The sequence below is a fragment of the Chenopodium album genome, chromosome 4 (assembly GCF_948465745.1).
Source record: "Chenopodium album chromosome 4, dcCheAlbu1.1, whole genome shotgun sequence".
NCBI classification, from domain to species: domain Eukaryota; kingdom Viridiplantae; phylum Streptophyta; class Magnoliopsida; order Caryophyllales; family Amaranthaceae; genus Chenopodium; species Chenopodium album.
Window position 1 is genome coordinate 54,454,547 of NC_137837.1, and position 26,635 is coordinate 54,481,181.

Genomic DNA, 26,635 nt, shown 5'->3' on the forward strand with positions numbered 1-26,635 from the left:
ATGAGTTTAGAGTCTTTTTGGAAACGTGCCGGGAAGTCACAAAAGTCCTCTACTTGTTCTTCACCTAGTTCAAGGAATCCTCCAATAGAAGAAGATGTTGTAACTCCTATTGATGATGCGGATATTGAGTCTCCTAATGATGATGCGGATGTCGTGTCTCCTAATAATGATGCGGTTCCAGTGGCTGCTTCAATTCCAATCCCTGAAAACACAACTCAAAGTAATCCAAATGCTAGTGTTGAGTTTGATGATACTCGCATTTATGATGTTCATCTTCTTCCACATGATCCTGGAAAAAGAATTCCAATTTTGGAATATCCTGCTATTGACAGAGATGCTGTGAGAAGAGGTTATATTACAATGAAACGTTGTGATCCACGCACTCATAATTTCCCTCGAAGACAAATAGGAGGTATGCGTCGATTTAATGTTGCTTGGTTTGATAAATATGATTGGCTTGAATATAGTGTGGAGAAAGATGCGACTTTTTGTTTTGTGTGCTACTTGTTCAAAGATAAAGTTGATTCTATGGCTGCTAATGATTGCTTTATTAAAGGGGGGTTTAGAGGATGGAATAAGATTGGTAGATTTAATATTCATGTGGGAGGTCTTGGTAGTTTGCATAATCAAGCTTATGAAAAATACAATTTTTTCATTAACCCAAAAACATAAGTTGCCGAATCTTTTTCCACTTACACCACAGAAGCTAAACTTCAATACAAATCTCGATTGACTTATTCATTAAAATGTATTAAGTTTCTTCTAAGTCAAGGCTTAGCTTGTCGTGGGCATGATGAAAGTGAAGACTCTTGGAATAGGGGTAATTTTCTTGCACTCTTAACATGGCTTTCAGAGAATAATAGTGATGTTGCAAAGGTTGTTCTAAGTAATGCCCCGGGAAATAATCAAATGACTTCTCCTTTAATTCAAAAGGACCTCATTAATTGTTGTGCCAAAGAAACCACTAGACTTCTCATTGATGATATTGGGGATGACTACTTTGGAATACTAGCAGATGAATCTAGTGATGTATCTCAAAAGGAACAAATGGCCCTTTGTTTGCGTTATGTGAATAATAAAGGGAAGATAACTGAGAGGTTTCTTGGAATTGTACATGTTAAGGATACCACTGCTTTGTCACTAAAGAGTTCAATTGAGTCTTTGCTTATGGAGTATTCATTGAGTTTGTCTAGAGTTCGTGGACAAGGTTACGATGGTGCTAGTAATATGAGGGGTGAGATAAACGGTTTGAAGACTTTGATCATGAATGAAACAAAACAAGCTTATTATATTCATTGTTTTGCTCACCAACTTCAATTAACCCTTGTTGCTGTTGCTAAGGATAATGATGATTGTATTTGGTTGTTTGACCAACTTGCTATTTTATTGAATATTATTGGTGTTTCTTGTAAGAGAAGGGAAATGATAAGAGAAATACAATCTCAACATGTTCTAGAAGCATTAGATCTAAGGGAAATTGAAAGTGGGCAAGGTTTAAACCAAGAACTTGGTTTAGGTAGGCCTGGTGATACTAGGTGGGGGTCACACTACAAAACTGTTTCAAATGTTACCTCATTATATGCTACTATTGTCAAAGTTCTCGAGAAGGTTGGATCAAATAAGCTTTATAAGGATGATCGTGTAAAGGCTATCATTGTTATGTCTACATTTGAATCCTTTGAGTTTGTTTTCATGATACATTTGATGTCTGAAATATTTGGGCAAACTGATAAATTGTGTCAAGCTTTGCAAAGAGGAGACCAAGATAATGTTAATGCCATGTCATTTGTTACGTTGACTAAGGAACAATTGCAACAAATGAGGGACCATGGGTGGGAAGAATTTTTGCATCTTGTGCTTTCTTTTTGTGCTAAACATAATGTGGAAGCTCCTAATATGGATGATATGTATGTTCCTCGTGGAAGATCAAAACGCTTCTTTGCCAAAGTGACAAATCTTCATCGTTTTCGGGTAGAAATGTATTTAAGTGTCATTGATTTACAACTCCTAGAGCTTAATAATAGATTTGATGAGAAAAATATGGAGTTGCTTATTTGTATGTCATGCTTAAATCCGGTAAATTCATTTGCGGCATTTGATAAGCAAAAGTTGATGAGACTTGCCGAGTTATATCCCGAAGAGTTTCCAACTAATGACATGACAATGACTGCTCTTCGTCATGAACTTGGTTTCTATATTAATGACATGCGTACAGATGCAAGGTTTGGAGACTTGAAGGGTATTAATGAGCTTTCTATGATGCTTGTTGAAACAAATAAGCATACTTCTTACAAATTAGTTTACTTGTTGATAAGACCAGCATTGATCCTTCCGGTGGCGACTGCAAGCGTGGAACGAGTGTTTTCATCAATGACTTATGTAAAAAATAAGTTGCGGAATAGTATGGGTGATCAACTATTGAATGATAGTTTAGTTACTTATCTTGAGAGAGACTTATTTGCAAGAGTTAGTGATGATGATGTATTAGCACGCTTTCAAAGTATGAAAACTCGAAGAATGCTTTTGTAGTTTTTTTTTTTTTTTTTTTTTTTTTTTTTTTTTTTTTTTTTTTTTTTTTAAGTGTGTAATCCATCCATTTGTAATAAAAATTTGAATTTATGTATTGAATTTTTAATCAATATATGATCATCGTTTTTTTTTTAAGATTTCGAACCCACGGTTCGGAATTCCTCGATACGCCACTGGTGGGGTGTGCTGCTAGCTTGTGGCTCGATGTGCACAACCCCACACTTGGTACTCATACCTCGGTTTTAAGGCTATGTTTATTTTGAGTTTTGGCTGTTTTATTTAATTTAATTATGATTATTAATTTTAATTAGAATTTTAGAGGCTAGGCCTCAGTTTTGAACGACACTTGCAAAAATTTTATTTTTGCAACATTTTGGGTTTACCGGCTTAAGTAATTGGATCAATTAAGATGGATGCGGAATTTAGTAGGAGCTGTAATTTTTTTAATTGCGCTAAATTACATAATCTGTTAAACAACTTTAACTAGTTTTAATTAGGCGCATTAATCGGATTAACCACCTAAATTAGTTACTAGTTTACGCATGTTTATGCATTGTTACTTGTTTATCGTTGTAAAATGCATGGGCCATTCACAGATAGTGAATGGATGAATGGAATGTATATTCTCCCACAGGTTTTGTAAGAATGGCAACTAGTGGGGAGCGATTTCGATAGAAAATACGGACTAGGTTCCGTCATGTATTTTTTTAAATCTAAATATGGTCTGTGAATAGTTGAGCATTTTTATACCTTAAAATATTTAGAATAGTCCTTATCGTAGACACTAGTATTTGCATTGTTTTGGTCATGTCTTGAAGACGTAGGTTATTGGAAGATGAATCCATGATGTTGCAAATGAAGACCCTTGAAGACTCAAGGGGTCATGCTAGTTGCCAAATGCATCATTTATTTATGTTTTTGATATGTATATTTATGATTATATATATAAGAATTATATGTTAGATGAATGTTTAGGATTTCAAATGTTGCGATGATTGATTAAGCTCACTTAAATCAACCAACATAGAAACCTTAGGTCCCTAAAATATTGAGCAAAATTTTCCATTCCAAAACAACACTTACCGACCTATAGAGAGTAGTGATGGGCTACGCCAAAGAGAGGCATCACTATTTTTCCCTAGGATACATAAGGTATACCGGGTATGCATGTTGATTTTGGTTATACTCAAAGATATGAGTGATGGAGTCCTAACATGACGCGGCAAAGTGGATAAGTTGTTGAGAGAGCATTAGATGCGACGATTTATCTAACAAAGAGTGGCTTGGAGCCATTAGCAAAGAGTTTCTTACCTTAGAATATTGAGTGTTAAGACAAGCCAAGCATGCTTAACTATTCATTTATTCTTTTTCAATCTTATTTAAGTATTATGAATGGTTTTTCAATTCAAATTCTTTCAATTGTAGAATCATGTCTTCAACTAACAACGACAATAACCTAATGTGCCCAGAACTTCCCGAAAAGTCACCATTTTGCTAGAACTTGGTGAACTTTAAGGAGTGGGAAGAAGAACTCCGAAAGACCCTTTGAAATTGCTACCTAGAGCACATTCTTGACATACCCATCCCGAGTTTCTACTCAAAAGGGTTATGAGCAATAAGGCTCATGAGGAATGGAGTTGGGATTGCAAAAGAGTCTTACGACTTATGGCAAACTCCATCCCAGAACAATGGAAAGGGAAGTTCTCTAACTAATTTCCGGATATGCTCCTCAAAGCTCTAGAGGATATAGTAAATTTGAGGGTCACCAAGAGCATCAAAGGCAACTAAGATGGTCTCGTGGAGGAAGTGACTAGGTCACTCTCAAACATGAAGATCAAGCCACCGCAAGAGGGGTGCCTTGCCAAGGAGAGGCAAGAGCTATGGGCACAAGTCTACAATGCTAGACTAAGACCCAGAATGCCACTTCGAGCTCACGTGTTTCGAATGACAAGGATAGGCACTCATTGGCAAGCGGTAGAGGATGACTAAGCTGCTCACATGCTATTGAGTTCTCTCCACTCGGGCTACATCGCATTGAAGACTTGGTTAACTGCCAATCGCGACAAACTTTCTTTGATGGAGGTTGTCAATGAGCTTCAATGGGTCAAACCTTGCGGAAGTGATAGACTCAAGCTTTCTCTAAAGGAAAAGAAAAAGGAGTTCAAGAACACGGCAAGGGTGCGATGCTTCTACTGTAGTCGGCGGGGCCACTACAAGAGAGAATGCATCATGTACTTGTAAGATGAGGTAAAGGGAATAAAAATCTCCACTCAGGTTTCTTCTGTATAAACTACACTTGAATACAAGCAATTCATAAGGTATTAGATACCATTAATGACTCACTATATGCTCCTATTTCAAGAACTAAGTGAGAAGGGCTTACCAAGTGGATGTGGATATACAAGAGGAAGAAGAAGATAATCTTTTTGGTAGGCATAGGTTCACTAATAAACAATATTCCAGGGAAAATCATAATAAGCAATCATCAAGCATTGATTAATCATATTATAAAGGGCTTTCGCTATGTATTATAATCACAGAGTTAATTTACCGGTATTAAATCTCATCCGTCGAATCTCGACTTAACCATTTATAAATTAGTCCGCCTATTGAAACTAAGCCTAAACATCAATTCTCATCTGTCGAATCACAAATTAATATTGCTAAACTCATACAATTAAATCTGGCCAAACCTAATTGCATAGCATTAAATCAATCAATAGGAAATTAACCAAGCATTGATAATTAACAATCACAAAATTACCCCTTCATATCATTTATTAGATCCCCATAAACCCTAGAAATAAAAATATTCAAGCATCATCATAACTAACCTAATCAAATAAATAAAGCAAAGCATAATCAAAGAAGTAAATAAAATAGCTGAAATTAAAAGAGAAGAAATTGTTACCAAAAGAAATCTGGATTAATGAAAGTAATTAAGAACAAAAGTTGAGAGAGAATTTAAGAGAGAGAAATATCCTAAGTAGAGAGAGAAAATCTAAATAAGAAGGTAATCCAAAATTACGTACATAATTCGTACTTAAACATTCCTCAAAACAAAAATTAAACCTAATCTAATCAGCTCTGAGAAAAACACGCGCTCGATCGGGCGAAGGGCCGCCCGATCGGGCCCGCCTTTTTGCCTTGCCCGTTACTGGTGTGCTGCGCCCGATCGAGCTTACGCTCGCCCGATCGGGCGCACCTCTTCCTTGAGGGTCCTTACACGCGCATCCCGTATGCGTGCCCGATCAGGCCCGGTCTTCTTCTTCTAGGTTTGGATTTCGATTGGGCTCAATTCCTCGGCCCAATCTAAGTTTCTTCATCGGGTCTTGATTAATCTATCCAATAGCCTCGGTATCTCATACCGAGCCCTTAATCATCGGCTCCCACCGATCGTGGGCTTCAAGAGTGGACGTGTCCTTCTAGCTTCCGTAGTTAATCCATAAAAACCCGGAAAAATGCTCCAAAAGTGCAATTTTCTGTAAAATACAACTAAAACTACGAAAACACTAGAAAACACAAATTAGTAATAAAAGTGGCTCTAAGGAGCCAAAAACACTACTAATTATGACCGCGGGACGGGGTTAAAACACTATATAAATTGGATATATCATAACCCTAAGTAAGAAGCAATGTCCAAAGACACCTGATGAGCGAGAAAGTAAGGATGAATCAAATCTTATATGCTTTGCTTATTGGATCGATCATGTGGGCCATGATCTGTACTAGGCCAGATGTATGGTATGCCTTGAGGGCTACGATTCGATATCAATCAAAACCCGAAGAGGCGCATTGGACTGCGGCCAAGAATATCCTAAAGTATCTGATAAGGAACAAGGATAAATTCCTGGCATATGGTGGCTTAAAAGAATTAGTTGTTGAAGGTTATACTGACGCAAGCTTCCAAACAGACAAAGACAATTTCAACTCACAGTCTGGATATATGTTATGTCTAAATGGAGGAGCATTTAGTTGGAAGAGTGCCAAGTAGAGCACAACTACAGATTCTACAGCTGAAGCCGTGATGAGTATTTAGCTTGTTTTTACCTTATTTTCAAAGCTTTCTTTCTTAGTAAATGTTGAGTTTTATGTTTTTCCTCTCTATTTTACCTCTTCTCTCTTATTTTGTGTTTTTATGGTTTTTCTAGTATTTTCTCTTTTATTTGTTCTCTTTTTGTTGTTTTAGTTGCCATTCTTTTATTATAGATTTTATAGATTTAGTTTTCATTTTATTCTAGTTTATTTTCACATTCATTTCATTTTTCTTTCCTTTATTTTATTTCATTTTGATTTCTTTTATTTTTTGATTTTTTTCATTTTCATTTTAGTTCTATTAATTTTGTTTGTTGGTTTTAGTTTCCGTTTACTTCATTTTCCCCTTAGTTTTATTTGTGTTTTGTAGGTTAATAATCAAGTCATGTTGTGCATTTAGAAGGCTGCCCTTCTCACGGGCATCACCTCGAGTGCACTGATGATAGGGATGCTCGGGAGCGCAGACAAGTCGCACTCCACCACTCACGCACCTCCTTATTTCCCCAATTCACCAACAACTACAACAACTCCTAGCAGCCTCGGCATCACCCAAAATCTGCCACCAACAGCAGCTCGCTGCCTCCCCAGCTCCGTCAGCCTTGCCACCATTTCGTACCACCTGTGCACCTCCTTCATCATCGCAGTTCAGCACCCAAAGAAGCCCTGCTGTAGCTCGCCGCAACAGCAACCACCACCGCACAAATCACCTACCAATACAACCTTATACCAGCAACGCTGTTCCAATTAAACAGCAGCTCGCTGCCCTTACACCAAACCAGCCGCCGCAGCTCCTATTTCTGCCACAACCGCAACCAATTGCACCTCCTTCTACCTCCGCATCCCGCAGCTAGTAGCCATGAAAATGGTGCGCACGCGAAGACCCTTTTATGCGTGCGCACCACAACACCCCGCAGCTAGAGCTAGCAACCTCAAGTACGGTGCGTGCGTGAGAACCCAGCTGTGCGCACACATCAATGGGCTTAATTTGAGCAATTGATTTTGATGGAGCTTCGGGCTATGATGGTGTTTGATTTGTGGGTGATTAGGTGTGCGAAGCATGGGATTATATCCCAAAGAAAAGCAGCCAAATTCAAAGTCCACTAACATCTTATTTTTCAACTTGGTTTTTGTTTTCAATTCTTTTTAATTCTTCTTTTTATTTTCTTTTCATTTTCTATTTCCTTTTTTACTTTCATTTTGTTTTCTTATTTTATTTTTATTTCTTTTCCTTTTCTTTTATTTTCCTTTTCTCTTTTATTTTCTTTTATTCTTTTAAATATAAATACCCATTTTTGCGTTAGAAAAAGGAGAATTAGAATTAGAATTCATATTTTTAGCTTAGGTTGAGAGCTTCTCTCTCTAGTTTTTAGGGGTAGTTTAGGAGTAGTTTTAGAGAGAGAAACTGAGGGATTTTAATGGTGGTTTAAGAGAGAAGATCCAATGGTGACAATTTTATTGGAGATCTTCTTAATCAATCAATGAGCATTTCACACTTTATCTCATCTTTATTGCTGTTCAATTTCATGTTTGTTTGGTTTAATTTTTATGTTTGATTCTTTATAGTGTAATTGTTCTTGATATTTTGTTTATTCTTGATTTCTTTAGTTGTTTGTTGATAGATGATGTTTCTCGAGTAGTTGTTTGGCTAGGAATTGGGTGAAACTTGTATGATTGATTGATTGTGATAATTTGGGAATTGTGTTGATTGATTGTTGAGATTAAAGTGATTAATGAAGGTTTGCATGTGTGTAATTCGATTTGGCCTTGAGAATTATGCTAGATTGCATAGTAATTGCTAATGACACGACCAATTGATTTAGGAATTGCAATTATTGATTGGTTTGGATTGTGATTCTCTTAGTTTGTTATTCACAGTGATCCCTAGATTAACGATTAGGAGATAGCTCTTTGATTCCAATTGATAGCTCTTATCATTAGTCTTCATAACCTTTGGTTGGCATTCTCTTCTCAAGTTGTTGCAATTGTCATGAGCACTTATTGATCCCCATTCCTAGTGTTTCGTTAGTTTGATTGTTTGTTTTGTTAGTTGTTAGTGTTACTTCTTACCTTCGATTTTGACCTAGCTTAGGCGCGTAATTGAAAGTTCTTGAACATTACCGTTCCTTTGGGTTCGACCCTTGACTTTCCTCTATACTCGTATTTAGGTTTGTTAAGTGTTTATAAATTTAGTTTGACCGAGGGAAGATTAGATAATGACCTAGTTTTCCCCTCGTCAAGTCGAATACTTGGCAACTGCTAAATTGACTAAGGAGGCAGTCTGGATTCGTAAGTTCATTGGTGATCTTGATGTTTTACCCTCTATTAAGGGTCCAAAAGCCCTCTATTGTGACAACAATGGAGCTATTGCTCAGGCCAGAGAGCCAAGAGAACATCAGAAGATCAAACATTTCATGTAGTGATTTCACGTGATAAGAGAATGGAAATCAGAGGGTGAAATCAGAATTTGTAAAGTTAGAACGGATGACAATTTAGCCGCTCCACTTACTAAACCTCTACCTTAAGTGAAGCACAACAAGCACGTTGAGGCAATGGGAATCAGGCATGTTGGATATTGGCTTTGATTTCCCTGTTTAGTGTTTTAATAAATTTTTGAACATTTTAATGTAAGACACTAAGGTGAACCATTCAGGTTTTGGAGTAATTTAATTTATGCAATTTTATCAACCCGTTTCTATTTAATTGTGGTCTCAAATTAAATATTGAGTCCTTTCGATTATGAGAATATTTAAAATAGGGTATCAAGATCAGTCTTAGATAAAGAAACACCTATTAAGTGAACATTGAATATTATAATCGAAAATTATCCCTAATTGAGGTCAATTAAATTATGGACGATTAATGACTCCTTGAGATTAGTGTGTAGTTTGATTTAAAGCACTGTTTCTTGTGCTACAAGGACATGTTTGTCACCAATCATTTGCATAGGTATTGGTTTAGAAACATACTGGATCGACCTATGAGAATACTTTAAGAGATTTAAAAATCGTCACAAGTATACTTTTCAATACAGCTATCGAAACCTCTTTCCTCGACCATGAGTATTGTGAGTTCTCTTGTTTGAGTACTAGTATGTTTTGATGTTAGTCAAACATCTTCCGTACATGGTGATTATAACGACAACACTCGGACGGCTAACTCCTCTTAGTAAGAGAAGCTGACATTACAAGACAAGGAATGCCCCCTTACTAATAATAGGGAACATGTCTTTGTTGTTTACAAGGCCTTTCGAAGAGCGAGATTGTGAAAAAAATGCATGGCCGTGCTAGGATGGATTTTAGAAATCATCTGTTAATTAACATTCAAACTCGGATTTTGAGAAACACTTCTGGACGTAATAAGGATGACGTGCATTTCGTGTCATTGATCGCCGCCCTGCTTCTATTTCTCTATACGTGATCCAAGCGGGTTCAAGTGCCTGAAGAGAATATCTTCCAAAACAAATACGATTACCCCGACAAGATATTCCCTTCATTCTTCCTCTATGTTTTTTACGGAATTTAGTTCTTTTGGGGTTATGGTTGATGGTTTTTTGGAATTCCATCTCTACTACAAAACCGGACGTGACAGTTTCCTCTCATCCAGCTCCTCGCGTATGAAAAAAAGAAAAATTTCATTTAAAATGAATATTTTCTTTTTATATAATTAATATATACATGTAATAATACGCTGAATAAATACACTGAATAAATTCTTTTGGATTCACCTAGGTTACTAGATATTTTTATTTGCGAAAAATATTACCTTATAGTTCATGTAGAGACATTAAGTGACATAGGAAAAAGTCTATACACTAAAAGCACACTTTTTCTGAAGGACAAGTGGGAGATTGAAAGAAATGGTGTCCTTCGAACAAGTGTATCATTTCGATAGAGGGTTCGGAGGTATTGGAAAGCTATTTATTAAGTAAGTTCAAGTGATCGGAATGCCTAGGTGGAGGCCGCTTCCGATTAGTCATATTAATGTATAATTAATATTACAACTTAATCTTGACTGAACCCTTCAATCACACCCAAGCAACTAACGATCCAACACGACGAATTAATTCAGAAGTTTTCATTGCTTTAATAAATTAAATTTAAAAAAGTTGATTTAATTAAAAAGCTGAAATTTCATTAATAAAATAAAACAAAAATTACATTATTGATGGAATTCAAATAAAAGCTTAATAAAATTCACTTTAAATTTAAACTAGTCTAATAAATTGAAAGTTAAGCAATGCTTCAATCTTTCTTCTCTTTCTTTGCCCTTTTCCAATTTTTATCTTCATCCTCTTCATTGTCAAAGACTTTATCTAGTAGGCATCCTTTAGAGGACCTACAATCAATTTTAGAGTAAATGGTTTCTCCCTTAGCTAGGACTCCATGTTTCTTTTCTACCAAAACCTTCTTTTCTGAAGTGTCAGCTTTTCTTTTCCCTTTATCCTTTGTAGAGTCTTTCTTCTTAGGCATCACAGGGGTTTTAAATTCAATTTTTTTCATCCAAGAATTCCTTAACAGGAATCACTTTGTCACCTATACGATTCTTCACATTAGTTCTACTCTGATTTTTCTTCATGTCCTTTGTAGGCTTATTAAGAAGCCATCTCTTCACATCATTGGGCAAGGAAGGAGGAACCTTTTGGGTAATCACTTCCCATAAAGGCCTAGCACTCCAATATGTGTCAAATTTCTCTACTTTTTGTGAAACAGGGAATTCATAGGGACGACGGAGATCCCCAGAAGGAATTGTTTGAAGTAGACTATACTGCCTTTTTACCCTGCAGGGATAATAAAAAGTCATCTTGGTTTAGCTTGGAAGATGACAGAAGGGTTGCTTGTTGACACCAACCATCCTCTCTATTTTCCACCATGGGGATGACCTACTTGATAGCAAAGTTGCCAGAAGCAAAGACTTTATTCCACTCATGGCGCCCCATCTTAGAGAAGATATTAGGTTTCTTCCATCAAGACTAAGCATAGTCTCTCCAACAATTAATGGCATTGGGTTTCTTCCAGATTCAATTTTCTCTAAAACAATTAATATAATTGCTTGACCCTCATTAGTTCTACCACTAGTGAGAAGATATTGGTTAAGCATGCAAAAAAGAAAAGCCCTTCTTCTATAAACATGAAAAGATTCAGAATAAGGTCTATCAAAGTAGTGGCGTGCAAATTCTTTTAGATTAACTAAACTATCATCTACAATATTTGTTAGATATCTGTCTCTTAAATTAAAGAAGCGCTCAAAATCTTTATATTAATATTCATTTACTCCAGGGATTACCGCAAGATCTAATGAAGGGAAGCCTAGGATGGCACCAAATTCTTCTGGTAAAGGGCTAATTTTATCACACCCTAGTCTAAAACAATGTGTATCTGTGTCCCAATATTCTAAGGTGGTATGAATAAAATTGATGAGTGGCATTTATGCCACGATTAAGGTTCATTTTGATGGTCATTTTCCCACATTTGCGGCTTGTTTGCATCCTTTTCTTTGCACTTAGTTCCCTTTCCCTTTATGCATCTTGTTTCCTAGATTTTGCCCTTTTTCCTACTCTTTACTTTGATTTCCATGCTTATGCTTGGTAGGAACCGGGATCTTTGAGAGGAATAAGCTAAAGTTCAAGGAAAGCTGAAGAAAGCAAGGTTAAGGAGAGGTTCGGTTGAACCCCCTGAAGGTGCGGTCGAACCAGGGTGTGGCCGAACCTGCTCCATTGTCCAGCCGAACGCATATGCAATGTCAAGTTGTATTTTGGCGATTTTGCAAGAGTGGTCGAACCTCAGAAGTTCGACCAGACCAGGATCAGGGGAGTTCGACCGAACCTACCCATGGTTTGGCCGAACCTACCTTGTAGTCCGGCCGAACCTTCTCAGTGTTCGGTCAGACCACTCCCCTACTTCAACTAGCTGTGTACGGAATATATAAGTCCCATTTTAGAACGATTTGATGTAATTAGATTAACTTAGTTTAATTTTCAGCATTTTTAGCTTAATCTTGAGAGAGATACACCATTAGTATTCATTTGGTAGAGAGAGAAAGTGTGGATTTCTTCATTGATTAACTTGGACTTTGAAGAAGAAGCTTGTTTAATCTTTTGTAGATCTTCAAATTCAATTAATGAGTAATCTCTTACTCTTTCTCTTTACATTTGCATTTAATTTTGTTTGTTTACTTTGATTTTCCTTCTTTTCTTATTAATCATGTTGATGCTTATTGATTTGGTGATTGATATTGTTTTCAACATGATTTGTGAGTAGTCACTTAGCCAAGGGTTTGGGGATGGTATAGTTGCTAATTGTTCATGCTTATAATATTGGGATTAAGTTAATTGTGATTAAAATCTTTGAATGCTTAATATTCTTTGATCTTGTTGCAAGTGCACATTGTTGGTAGCTTAAAGGTGAATCTTTACTAACAAGTAACGGAAATCGACTTAGTTAAGATTCATTACTATCGATTGTTCTTTGATTACACCTCCCAATATATGGTTCTAGTGTGGAAACATAAAGGCTATGTTAGGAGAAGCCAATTAACCCCGGAAGGTGGTTACATTGGACCTTGTTTCAATATTCATGCATGTTTAGTTCACCATTGATTTGCTTTTATGTTATTGCATGTTCAAGCGGCATCTAAATCTACCCATTTCCCTTGGTGTTTAGTTATATTGATTTTAACTCATTTTACTCTTAGTTTAAACCCTTAGTCATTCCTATTCTTTGTCTCGAGATATCTTAAAGTCTAGTGATGAATGCGGTGTTTATGTGTGTAGGGAATAGTTTCAAGCCTTTAAAATCCCACTAGCTTGAACCCCACTGTGATCATACACTAAAGTACGGTGGCGTCCAAAAGGGAAGAAGATAGAGCAAAAGAGTCGCCAACAAGTTTTTAAGGAACTTGTAAACCGTTCATAGGATGAAGGTTACACCCCTTAACGATCCAAGAGATCGTCAACTCCATAAGGTCATGAACCAAATAAGGGTTCGGGGATGAAGGTACAAATACAACCTAAAAGAGATTGAACCTGCCCTAATAATAGGCCTCTACTTTATTCTGCTCGTATTCATGTGCGCTTTCTGACTAACATACAATCAATAGAATTAACCCTAAACATGTTTAATCTATGTTGGTTGAATATAATGCACAAATAAACTATTATTGACGATCACTTGAATTATAATCATATTAACCCTAAAAAGATTATTAATTATCTTATTAAGCGTGATTACAAGTACCAAATTCCCTTTAAACATGCATAAAAGGCGTGATCAAGCAATAAATATAAATAACCAAGCAACAATAATAAACAATATCATGATAATAAAAATCATAATCATCATAAAATAATAATAATAATTATAATCGTGATAACCATAAATATAATCATAATAATAACAATATTCATGTTAAAGCATAATAATAATAGCAAGATCCTAGGCATGATACTAACAAGATTAATAACAAACCCTAGCATGTCACTAAACAATAAAAATCAAATCTTTAACCCTAACATGATACTAATAATCATAAATATTAAGAAGAACATAAAAGGCATCACAACAATCATATTTAATATTAAAATTACCCTAGACATGATACTAGGCATATCATAATAACAATGTAAACATGATTTCTACATCAAAATAACAATAAATCAATAAAAGTACTTACTTGGATGCCTCGTACCTCTTTCTAATAACAAAATACACATGTTAGTAACTTCAAGGAAAATAATAAACAAAGCAATCAAATTAAATAATTAAAAGAGAGATTTGAGACCAAACCCTCAGAAATTAAACCTTTCACGTCTAGGGCGAAGGCAACTTCGAATATGGCTAGGTGTTTCTAGATCTTGTGAAAGCGGAATTTTGTATGAAAAAGCAAGAAAGAATAGAATTCTAAAGAATACTTGATTGTTAATGAAAGCTAATTAAAACTAATTGTTGATGAGAATTCGTGAAAATTGGTGAATGAAAGATTGTAGATGAATACTTAAGAATGAGGAGAATTGGTGAATGAAAAATTGCGAATGAAGAGAGTTGGTGAATGAAAACTTGCGAATGAAGAGAGTTAGTGAATGAAAACGGAGTTTTTGATACGATATTTATAGAGAAAATCAGCCAAAAAAGATAATTTAACAAAACAGAGTCTGAAGATCGCAAAACAGGATTGGCGCCAACCCTGGCTAGCTGGCGCCAGGCACCAGTGGCTAGCGCCAGGCGCCAATGGCTAGCGCCTGGCGCCAAGCCCAAGGCCTGGGGTTGGACACCAGTCTTAATTCCAACGCGTTTTCGAAAATCTGATAAGTTTACCGTACTGGAAGATAAAATAATATAATTTCTTCGAAAATGCTATTTGATCTTGATTAAAACTCTGAAAAGTCCTAATTGAATTAGGAATGAAAAGAACCTTCTAGAAGACTCTATAAGACTAAAACCATTCCTAATTGCATTAGGAATGATAAATCATATTAGGCCCTCCCCTAGATCATTGGGCCGTACATAAAGCTCAAACCGGGCCCAGTTTAGTAAATTTGCCATAACTTCCTCAATATTCATCGGAATTGGGCTTATAATATATCGTTGGAAAGGTCTTTGCAAACCCCATCAAACTACACCATTATTGGACCCATATCATGGACCAACCAAACTGGATTAGCTGTTTTCTTAAAAATAAAGTTTTCCAAAACAGGGAGAAAAGAAAAGAAATAAAACTTTCCGCAACACTAGACCTTTCCACACTTTTGTTTCATTCGATTATGACTCGACGTGAAAGGCACTCATCACCGGGTTTGGTTTTGGGGAGACACAAATGGGTTTCTACAGAAGCCCCCACTTTGACTGAGTTTGGAGAAACGCAAGTTTCGAAAACAAAAGTCAAAGTATCAATAGGGACGGAGAATGATTCAGAACGTTCTGCGATCCTAAATCAATCTTATAACGCCGATACCTGCAAAACTAGCATTAGTTAAATAGATAAAAGAGTTAAGAAACGCATATCTTGCACCGTCGAGCACACGTCTCTGAAAGTAACCGATTGTTGCTGCTTCACTGTCGTTTTGATGACCTCCTACAAGCTAGAGAATGCCATCCCGCTTGAAAACTGCTACGCCTGTAACTGCTTCCAAATTAGAAGATCGCTTCGCCTGAAACTATCCTCCTCGCTATGATAACATTCCACGTCCAAGGAAACATCATCGAAAATTATTTCTCTCGAAATAATCTCCATCCGCATTTATAATATTCCACGTCCAAGGGAATACTATCGAAAATTATTTCTCTCGAAATAATTCTCATCCGCGTTGATAATATTCCACGTCCAAGGGAATACTATCGAAAATTATTTCTCTCGAAATAATTCTCATCCGCATTGATAATATTCCATGTCCAAGGGAACACTATCGAAAATTATTTCTTTCGAAATAATCCTCAGTTGCATTGATACGATAATTTTCCAAAGGAAATTACCGAAGATCCACGCCTGTCGATCTTTAAAAGTTCGCCTGAACTTTGCCTCCGCTATGCCTGTACGTCGGCGCTCTTTTGCTTTGAACCTGTATGTCGGTGCCCTTTGCTCTTGAACCTATATGTCGGTGCCCTTTTCTCTTGAACCTATATGTCGGTGCCTTTTGCTCTTGAACCTATATGTCTGTGCCCTTTGCTAATGAGCCAATGCTTAGGCGCTTTAAGCTAAGTGAGACGATCTTTTATCAGGTCAATCACTTTGTGTAATCAAGCCGATTACTTAATCATGTCAAATTGCTTAGAGGGGCTAACTGGCGTACCAAGGAACCCAAAAATATGTTGCAGAAGGCTAGCACAACCCCAACAAGTGGCTGTCTGCTATCTGGAAGGTCGTAGAGGTAAACATTATTCCCTATAAAGTTTAGCCCTATGCATTAGTTAGCATTTACTCACGCTTTTAACTTCTTGTAGATCTGGTTCTACGAGTATTTTCCTTCCGTTGCACCGGCGAGACCATCGCCGAGGGGATATCCGGTGAGCGCCTCTTGGGGCGGCCACCATGTGGACATGTCTACCGCACGTGTCCGGAGCTGGATCATCTCGGTATGACTTTTAGTGTTTATCTTGCTCTTCTGTGGTGTTTTAGACATATTCTTGCCTGATTGGTGCTTTTTATAGGGACCTGAGGTAGTATACCGACCGTGGGGCGGTTGGACAGTCCCTAGATTAGCCGCACAGTACTCTGCTGAGCGTCGCTATTTTCTGGGGACCTACGGAGTGGTTGTATATTTAGGAGAGAGAGTTGCTACACAACATTCTTCTGATGTTTTGGTCGTTCCTGCTCCTCCACCACGTCATATGTTCGACGAAGGACAGTTGTCAAGCATGGCTGAGGGATCTGGTTCCCTCTGGCGGTCCCATGTGATCCTTGGGCGGTGTTACGCTGAGGAGCTACTACCTTTATTAGCTCCAACCCATGTATTGGCTGAGGATGTGAGGGTAAGCGTCTTAGCTTTTTATTTTTCGCTAAGTAGCCCCCAAGTGATACCTTACTGATTTCTTTCTGTTTTATCAGGATGGTCCCACTAAGTTTGTGCCGCCCCGTATGTCCATTCACTACCAGGGGGTATACGGGCCGATCGAGGAGATGATTTCTCCGGCTCCCGAGGGCGAGCGCTTCGTGGAGCGGTCGATTCCTCGCCACCAGACCAGGGTAAGCCTAGTTTTTAATTCAGAATTTTGTATTTAGTTATCGTGTATTTTCACTGACTTATTTTTCTGACAGTTCTCACGCGAGGTGGTTTCGGCTATGGCACGATGCATAGATGCCTTCCGGAGCCAGCTCGTCTGGATGAGGAACGCGGCTACCTGTCGTCGGGACGACGTTGTCCGAGAGGTAACCTTTCTTCACTTATTATTTCTGTATTATGGCTTCAGTTTTACCTTGTTTTTGATTTAATTCTTTTGCAGGGTCAGCCCATCGCTTCTCACACCCGTACGAGGTCTGAGGGGCGGAGAGATCCGGCGAGGTCTAGCTCGAGACGTCGTCGTACTTCGTCAGGAGGTAGAGGTGGTCATTCCGAGGCTGCTCGAGCCGGCGTGGCTGAGGGCTCAGGATCTTCTTCTGAGGGTGCTCCTGCTGCACCGTTAGGAGAGGCTACCTCAGCTTTCAGAGGTGGTAGGATGTACGAGGTTGGCTCGTCATCGCAGCAGCCTCCGCGGTCTCAGCCTCAGGTTGATCTTGGCTGGAGCGGTCCTGTCTTGAGTTTTCCTCCTCCTACGGAGACTGGAGCTGGTGCTGAGGCTGAGCCTGGAGCTGGTGGAGAGGTGACTCCTCGCACGACGCAGTTTTATGGCATGATGGGCCTACGTCCTCCGGCGCCGTAGTTTGTTTCTTTATATGTATTTTATTTTGACTTATAGAACTTTTGCCTTTGACTCATTATTTAGACACTTTGTATTTTTATGTTATTGTAAATTTATTTAATTATTATGTTATTGCATGTTAGTGTGTGCAAGGGAAGTGTGATAACGGTTTTGCGCAAAAATTCCGTCATTTTTATTATTGATGGAGGATATTATCCGACTCTCTCCCCTAAAAAGAAAAAAAATAAAAAGGAAAAAGAAAACGAAAAAAAAGCCTTTTTTTTTTTTATTTTTTTTGAAAATTAATATAAAATCCAAAAAAAGAATTAAAAATTAAAAAATAATTTCTATATTTAATTAATTAAGAAAGAAGATAGAAAAGATATTTAGAAAAAATTAAACGGGGCCATAAAGTCATTAACCGACTCAAGTTTAATATCAAAACGCAAACTGAGCACGCGCGGCTTCTTTGCTGACTTGGCGCCAGCTGGCGCCAGACTGTGGCGCGTGGCGCCAGGCGCTACACTTAGCGTGTGGCGCCAAGCACTGGAGGGTGGCGCCAATGTCGGGGCTTTGACGCCAATTGACGCTGACTCCGTATTCCATTCTGATTAAAATTCTTCGCAATTTGTACATAAATAGCCCCCAGCTTAGCCGATTCTTCTCATAATTCCAGCGAGAAAATTATTCTCCTCTTTAGAAAAAATAATAATCATGTCTTTAGCCACTAAAACCTTCACCTAATACACTCATGAATGGTGTCGATCTCTTAATGCTAGAGAAAGAAAAGAATTAGATTTATTTCACTTGGGGGGAATTTATGGCATCAAAGGGGTAGATTTAGACGTAGACTTCATACATACCGCTTTAGAATTTTGGAATATCGATACGCATTGTTTTAGAATAGGGTATGATGAAATTATCCCTTTGCCAGAGGAATTTGGTGCTATCTTAGGCTTCCCTGCAATAGACCTGGTAGTAATCCCTAGAGTAGATGCATATTAATATAAGGATTTTGAGCGCTTCTTTAATTTGAAGGAAAGGGATTTATCAAAAATAGTAGATGGCAATGTAGTTAATTTGAAATAATTTGCACGCTATTATTTTGATAAACCTCTTTCTGAATCTTTTCATATATATAGAAGAAGGGCGTTCTTATTTTGCATGCTCAATCAATATTGTCTTAGTAGTGGTAAAAATAACGAGGGTCAATCAATTATAACCACTGTACTAGAACAAATTGAATCAGGGAGAAATCCAATGCCATTGATAGTTGGAGAGACTATGATTAGTCTAGATGAATTGAAAAGGGACCCAAAAGCGCCTCTTCGCGGCTCTCCAATTTTATTACAGGTAGAAAAATAATATTTTTAATTACAGAAATCAAAAAATATATTTTTGTGTTGTAACAATAATTTATTTGCATTGCAATTTTTTTACAGATGTGGCTAATGGAGAGGCTAGGGTTAATTAGCCCTCCGGACGACATTAAAAAATATACTCCCACTTGCTTCGTGAGAAGGAAGAAGCGCATCCCTAAAATTGGGCGCGATGGGTGGAGAAAAGTCTTTGAATCATGTGATTTTGCTATCAAGTGGGTCATCCCATGGTGGAAAATAGAAAGGATGGTTGGTGTTAACTAGCAACCTTTATGCCGTCTCCCAAGCTTGTCTCGTGTAACATATTATTATCCCTGCAGGGTAAAGAGACAATATGGCTTACTTCAAAATATTCCTTCCGGGGATCTTTGTCCTCCCTATGAGTACCCCGTATCTCAAGAAATAGATAGATTTGACACTTACTGGAGCGCTAGACCTTTATGGGAAGTGATTACCCAAAAGATTCCCCCTTCTTTACCTAGTGATGTAAAGAAGTGGTTGCTGAAGAAGTCTTCAATTGATCAGGGTAGAACCGATGTGAAGAATCGTCTAGGTGACAGGGTGACATCGGCTAAAGAACGCTTAGGTGCAAGAATTGAATTCAAAACACCTACAATGCCTAGGAAGAAGAATACTATAAAAGACAAAGGGAAAAGAAAAGCTAACACCACGGACAAAAAGGCTTGGGTGGAAAAGAAGCATGGGGTGCTAGCTGAAGGGGAAACAATCTATTCCAAAATTGAATGTAGGTCCTCTAAAGGATACCTACTAGCTAAAGTAATGGATGAAGAGGAGGAAACAGAAAAGAATTGGAAAAGAGCTAAAAAGGAGAAGAAAGATTAAAACATTGCTTAGCTTTAGATTTATTAGATTGTTAATTTGTATTTAAAGTTAATTTATTTCAGCCTTATTCAAATTCCATTAACAATGTAATTTTATTTTATTAATGAAATTTCAGCTTTCAATTAAATTGTTACTTTAAATTTATTTTATTAAAGCAATGAAAATCGAAAAAAGAATTAATTTTCCAGAAATTCTTCGAGTACGGAAGTCGAAAATTTTCCGAAAAACACCGAAATTCGCCCAGATTTTATTTCTAAATTGGCGCCAGTAATTGTAGTTTGGCGCTAGCTATTGAGGTCTGGCGCCAGGCGCCAATACCATCGGCTGGCGCTAACGGCTTATGGCCGGCGCCAGACTCTGTTCTGCGACGCCAATAATTTGCCGACTTTTTGTTGACTTTTAGTTGATTCTGGAACGCGGAGATGTCGAATAATAAAGTGGCCGCACCCGTAAAGGGTTGCCTACGTATCCTTTTCCTAAGGAATCAAGCCGAACGTAGCTCTCTTGAGCGTCCTACTCAAGTAATTATGGGTAGTATTTTTTAAGTTGGTCAAGATTGGTCATGTTTGAGAATTCATTGCCATCCATATCAGTTAATTTTGCTGCACCAACTGACAGGATTATTTTGACAATGTAGGGGCCAGAACAATTAGGTCTAAACTTTCCCCTTGGGTCTAAAACATTTTTCCTTAGTGCTTTTAATAACAAATATCCTACTTTGATATTTCTTGTCTTGACCTTCTTATTAAAATGTCTAGCCATACGAGTTTGATAGCACTGAGTGTGATGTAGAGCTTCTAGTCGTTTTTTGTCGAGTAGGATCAATTCTTCATATCGTGCCCTAGTCCATTCCACTTCATCAAGTTTACTCTCTAGCGCAATGCGTAGAGATGGTATTTCTAATTCGACAGGTTGTACGACATCCATTCCATATACCAAAGAAAATGGTGTATTTCCTGTTGACGTACGGATTGACGTGCGATAACCCCACAGTGCAAAGTGGAGCTTGTCAGGCCAATCCCATAATTTTCTGTCATTTTCTCGATGATAGTCTTTAAATTCTTATTGGCTGCCTCAACTGCTCCGTTTGCTTGAGGTCTATAAGGGGACGAATGATGATGTTGGATACCATATTTATGTAGCAATTCTTCACATTCGGCTTGAAAGTGAGTTCCATTGTCACTTATCATTTCATGTGGGACTCCATATCGACAAATGATGCTTCTCTCGATAAAGAGTGCTACATGTTTTGCAGTGAGTTTAGCGTATGATTGCGCTTCGACCCACTTTGTAAAGTAATCAATTACTACTAGAATAAATTCGTGGCCTCCTGTCCCTGGAGGAGTAATTTTGCCAATTATGTCAATTCCCCATGTAGAGAATGGCCATGGTGATGTGTAGGTGTAGAGCAAAGATGGAGGAACATGTTGTAAATTGGCGTAAATTTGACACTTAGGGCATCTTTTCACGTATTTATGGCAGTCCCTATTCATGGTAGTCCAATAATACCCTTCTCGCATTATTTTCTGGACTAACATTTTGCCATTTACATGAGTTCAACAGATTCCTTCGTGAACCATTCTCATTATTCTTTGTGCATCCACCTTTCCTACGCATAGGAGAGCTCGACCTTTAGGTACCCTTTTATGTAGCTCGTTGTCTATGAGTACATATTGAGAAGCCAAAAGTCTCAATGCTCGCTTTGCTCTTTTATCAGCATGAGGAGGGTATTCTCCATTGGTGACATAGTTGAGTATGTCTGTGTACCATGGTTCTTCTTCTTGTTCTTCTTCTTCGTCTTGGACTGAGTCGTCATCTTCTATAGCCTGTATATATGCTGGTTTGTGCCTTTTTTCGATAGTTAGAGGCATTTGCTCGATTTCCGTGGGAATCCTGACCATTGAGGCCAATCTTGCCAAGGCATCGGCAAATTTGTTTTCTTCTCTAGGTAGATATGTGTATTTTACTTTCTCTAACTGATCGGTAAGAGTTTCCAGATAAGTTTGATAAGGGGCTAGGCTTTCGCTCTTTACTTTCCACCTTTTAGATATCTGATTGATAATCAAAGAAGAATCTCCAAATATCCTTAGCTTCTTTACTCCCAATGTCAGGGCTGTTTCAAGGCCTACCACGCATGCTTCATATTCAGCAGCGTTGTTGGTAACGTCGAAATCAAGCTTTATTGAGATTGGGACATGTTCTTCTTTAGGTGATACTAGTAGCATTCCGACGCCACATCCCTTTTGGTTTGAGGCTCCGTCGAAATACAAGGTCCAAGTATCATCTTCGGTGACCATCAAATCTTCATCTGGAAATTCATTGTCCTGTATTGGTGTCGAGTCTTCTATTGGAAAGTCTGCCAGAAAGTCTGACACCACAGATCCTTTAATAGCTTTTTGTGGCATAAACCGCACATCAAACTGGGCTAAGTTGACTATCCATCTTGAAATACGTCCATTGAGTGTTGATTTCTCGAACAAATATTTGAGTGGATCAAATCGGGATACTACAAAAACGGTATGCACCAACATGTAATGTCTCAACTTAGTTGTGGCTCACACCAAAGCGAGGCACAATTTCTCGAGTGGTGTATAGCGTGTTTCGTATTCGAGCATCTTCTTACTTAGGTAATAGATTGCATTCTTTTTGTTTTCTACCTCTTGTGCTAGCATGGCTCCCATCGTCTCTTTGGTAACAGTTAAATATAACCTAAGAGGTATTCCGGGAAGTGCTGGCGCTAATACGGGAGGATTTGCGAGATAGGCTTTGATCCTGTCAAAGGCTTTTTGACACTCATCATCCCATATCACTGGTACATTCTTTTTGAGCTTTTTGAAGATTGGTTCACATATCGTTGTCAGTTTTGATATGAACCTACTTATGTATTGTAACCGGCCAATAAATCCTCGAATCTGTTTCTCGGTCTTGGGCGGTGGCATCGACATGATTGCTTTAATCTTGGTTGGATATATCTCTATTCCTCTAGAGCTTATGACATATCCCAAGAGTTTGCCTGAGGTGACTCCAAAAGCACATTTTGATGGATTCAACCTCATATTATATTTTCTTAGCCTTTCGAAGAATTTCCTTAAGGCTACTTGATGGCCTGGACAGTCCTTTGATTTCACAATCATGTCGTCAACATATACTTCAACTTCTTTGTGCATCATGTCATGGAGTAAGGCAGTTGCTGCACGTTGGTAAGTAGCACCTGCGTTTTTCAACCCAAATGGCATTACCGTGTAGCAGTAAGTGCCCCATGGTGTGATAAAGGTCGTTTTCTCCATGTCTTCTTCTGCCATGAGAATCTGATTATACCCAATGTATCCGTCCATGAATGAGAGAAGCGCGTGATTTGCCGTGTTGTCTACTAGAATATCGATGTGTGGCAAAGGGAAGTCGTCCTTTGGACTTGCCTTATTTAGATCTCGATAGTCGACACACATCCTTACCCTTCCGTCTTTCTTTGGAACTGGGACGACGTTGGCGACCCATTCGGGGTATTTGGATACCTTGATGAAACCTGCGGTTATTTGTTTTTGAATTTCTTCTTTTATTTTAAGTGCTACGTCGGGTTTCATTCGACGTAACTTTTGTTTTACAGGTTTCATTCCTGGGATTAATGGTAAAGCGTGTTGGGCTATTTCTCTGTTAATGCCTGGCATATCTTCATATGACCAAGCGAATACATCGATAAATTCTTTAAGTAAGTTAATTAAATCGGTTCTTTCTTGCTTATTCAATGTTAGCCCGATTTTAACTTCTCTTTTATGAGTTGAATCATTTAAGATGTCAACTGTTTCAGTCTCTTCAATTACTGGTGTTTTATTTTCAAGTGTTTCCATTGCTTTAATAATTTCTTTATCTTTTTCATCGTTAGCTAAGCAATGTTCGTCATCTTGGGTTAGGGAAGAACACGATAAATAAGGAGAACGAGAAGTATTATTATACTCTGAGATCATTACATCAAAGAGTGATATGTCCTCAGGGACTGGATCACTAACTATCCTAGGAGAAGAAATAGGAAGGGGAGGCATCATTGCTAAAGACTTACAAGATTCTAAAGGGAAAGACTCTGACTCAGACTCCGACGACTCTTCGAACATCGGCCCTTGCCCTGTCGTGATCGATATCTTCCTTCCACTCGAAGTAGTCACTTTGATAGTCTTGCGCCACCCTTGCAGTGATCCTTCGGCTGGAGTAATAAGCTTCGAGGGGTTGAAGTTTTCGCTTTGTAGGACCGTTTGAATGAGTGAGGAATTATCTTCCTCATAAGCTGGCTCATTCTTTTCTCGCCCAAACAGTAATCCCATGACGTTAAAGTCGAAGCATGGGGGTGCTTTCTCCTTATGGACGGGAGTTGGGATTTTGAAGTAGCAATCCAAGAAAATCTCGAATCCTTGTTGTCATACGCCATTTACAACAAATGGTTCGGGAAATTCATAGCATGGATAGTCCTCTCCTTCTTTTATAAACTGACCATTAAGCGTAAGAGGGTACTGATCCATTGGAATTGCTTTCTTTTGAATGCGAGCGTCCCTTCGTGCTTTCAACTTGTCCTGGGCTCGCTTGAGATCTTTCCGAGTCGGTTCGAAACCAAGTCCGAAAGTATCTAGTTTAGGGAGGCCAGGTGACTCCATCGATTTTGCTATCCCCTTCTTCTTTCCTAAGGTCATCCCAGGGAAGTGTCCTTGTTTCTTCAGCATGGTATTGATAATTATGTTGGAATGGGGGTCGTGGCAAAGAGATGTCTTTTCATCCTCTTGGATTAAGGAGAATTCTTCGTTAAAGCCCCATAGGTCTTCGCCATCTTCGTCGTGCTCCACATTGATAATTGGATTTTCTATGGATTTGATTCTCATCGGCGAAGCGTCAATAGTGATTGGAATTCCTCCAACTATGGCTTTCACTTGTTGGTGGAGAGATGAAGGGACGTCCTTTAGATCATGGAGCCAAGGGCGTCCTAACAACAGATTGAATGAGGCCTTGATGTCTACCACTTGAAAAGTAGTAGCATGTTCTATTGCTCATGCCGTCACATTTAGGGTTATTTTTCCAAGAGCTTGACGACGAGTATTATCGTAAGCTCTTATTCCTTGTGTGGACGGAGTTAAATCCTCATCCCTTATGCCGAGCATCCTCGTAGTCCTAAGGGGACAGACATTGATAGCTGATCCATTGTCTACAAGAGTCATGGGAACATTCATCCTTTTGCAGACTACCGTGAGGTTTAACGCCTTGTAGTGTTTGTCACCTTCTGGGGGTAAATCTTTATCAGAGAAGGTGATTAGATTAATCGGACTAGGGAGGTCACTTGTGAGGAAGTTAGCTAGTCCCTCAGGAGTGGTGTCAGAAACTATCCCGATTTTATCCAAGGCATTCATTACAGCCAACCTATGTTCTCGAGATGTTGCCAGGAGTTTCCATACATTCATCTCAACTTTTGTCTTCTTAAACTGTTTAACGATGTCGTTGTCTTCGATGATAGGTATGGGAACTTGTTGTACAGTAGGCATAAGTTGTGTTGAAACGGGAGGTTGCATTCTCCCGGATCTTGTGAGGACGTCTATTGATGAATCTTCTTCAGCCCAAATGTCGTCTGTGGTGTATGATACAGGAGGTGAAGGTCCCACTATGTCCTTTAGGTAGATATCTTCTTCGTCACTGTCCCATACTCCATTAACAGTTATGTCCTCCTCTTGTTGAACTTGGATTAACTCCTTTTCATTAATCATTTTCTGCACCAAATCCTTGAATTTGAAGCAGTTTTATATGGTGTGCCCCCCTGACTGATGGTACTGACAGTAATATCTATCCTTCCTTTTTAATGATTCAAATGGTCTCGGTTCGAGAGGTTTGACCTTGCCACTCTCGGAGAGCATTTCGAACATTTGTGCATATGGGATCCCAATAGGAGTGTAAACCCTATTGCTCTTCTTGGGTTTTTCGGTGACTTGTAAGGGAAAATACTTTGCCTCATAAGTCGTTTTCACTGGTGTGAATTCTCTCTTAGGTTCTCCTTTGGACATGGAAGTTCATCATATTTCTTGTGAAGTTCGTTTACAACTTTGAGAGTTTCACGTAATAGTTGCGATGTCTCCCTCATAAACAGTGTGAGCAATTGTATGTCTTCCTTGTTTGCTGGTTCTGGAAGGTTATCTCCGACATCGAAAAAGATCTCTTCTTCTCCTTCTTCGACATTGGTTGTTTTGACAGGCTTAATGAGACATGAGGGGTCAACTTCGCTTTCTCCATCGGAGATAGCCAAAGTATGAGCTAGAGGTGCATTGTCAATACTTGGATTCTTACTGGCAGGGGGCAACGGCAGCTTGTTACTGTCAATTAGGTCTTAGATAGCTTCCTTGAGCTTCCAACAGCTTTCAGTAGAATGGCCTCTACCTTGGTGATATTTGCAATGTGCGTTGGGGTTCCAGTTAGCCGACCTCTTCTCAACTGGTGGATCCCCGAATGGTCCAATGGGAGTTATAAGACCTTTTGCATTTAATCGATCAAATGCGGTGT

At 38.5% G+C, this 26,635-nt stretch overlaps 1 protein-coding gene across 1 annotated transcript; it reads left to right on the forward strand.

Moving 5' to 3' along the window:
* LOC145627931 (uncharacterized) lies at nt 1–2,529 on the forward strand. The gene is made up of 2 exons (XM_081680272.1): nt 1–613; nt 773–2,529. The coding sequence occupies exons 1-2, from the start codon at nt 1–3 to the stop codon at nt 2,527–2,529; spliced, it is 2,370 nt and encodes a 789-aa protein (XP_081536398.1).
* Nucleotides 2,530–26,635: the final 24,106 nt, after the last annotated feature.

Excerpts from the sequence above, each read along its gene's own strand:
- LOC145627931 (XM_081680272.1), top strand. The coding sequence starts at position 1 with ATGAGTTTAGAGTCTTTTTGGAAACGTGCCGGGAAGTCACAAAAGTCC. Across the intron at positions 614-772 it reads TATTCATGTGGGAGGTCTTG|GCTTAGCTTGTCGTGGGCAT; the intron begins GTAGTTTGCATA and ends TTCTAAGTCAAG.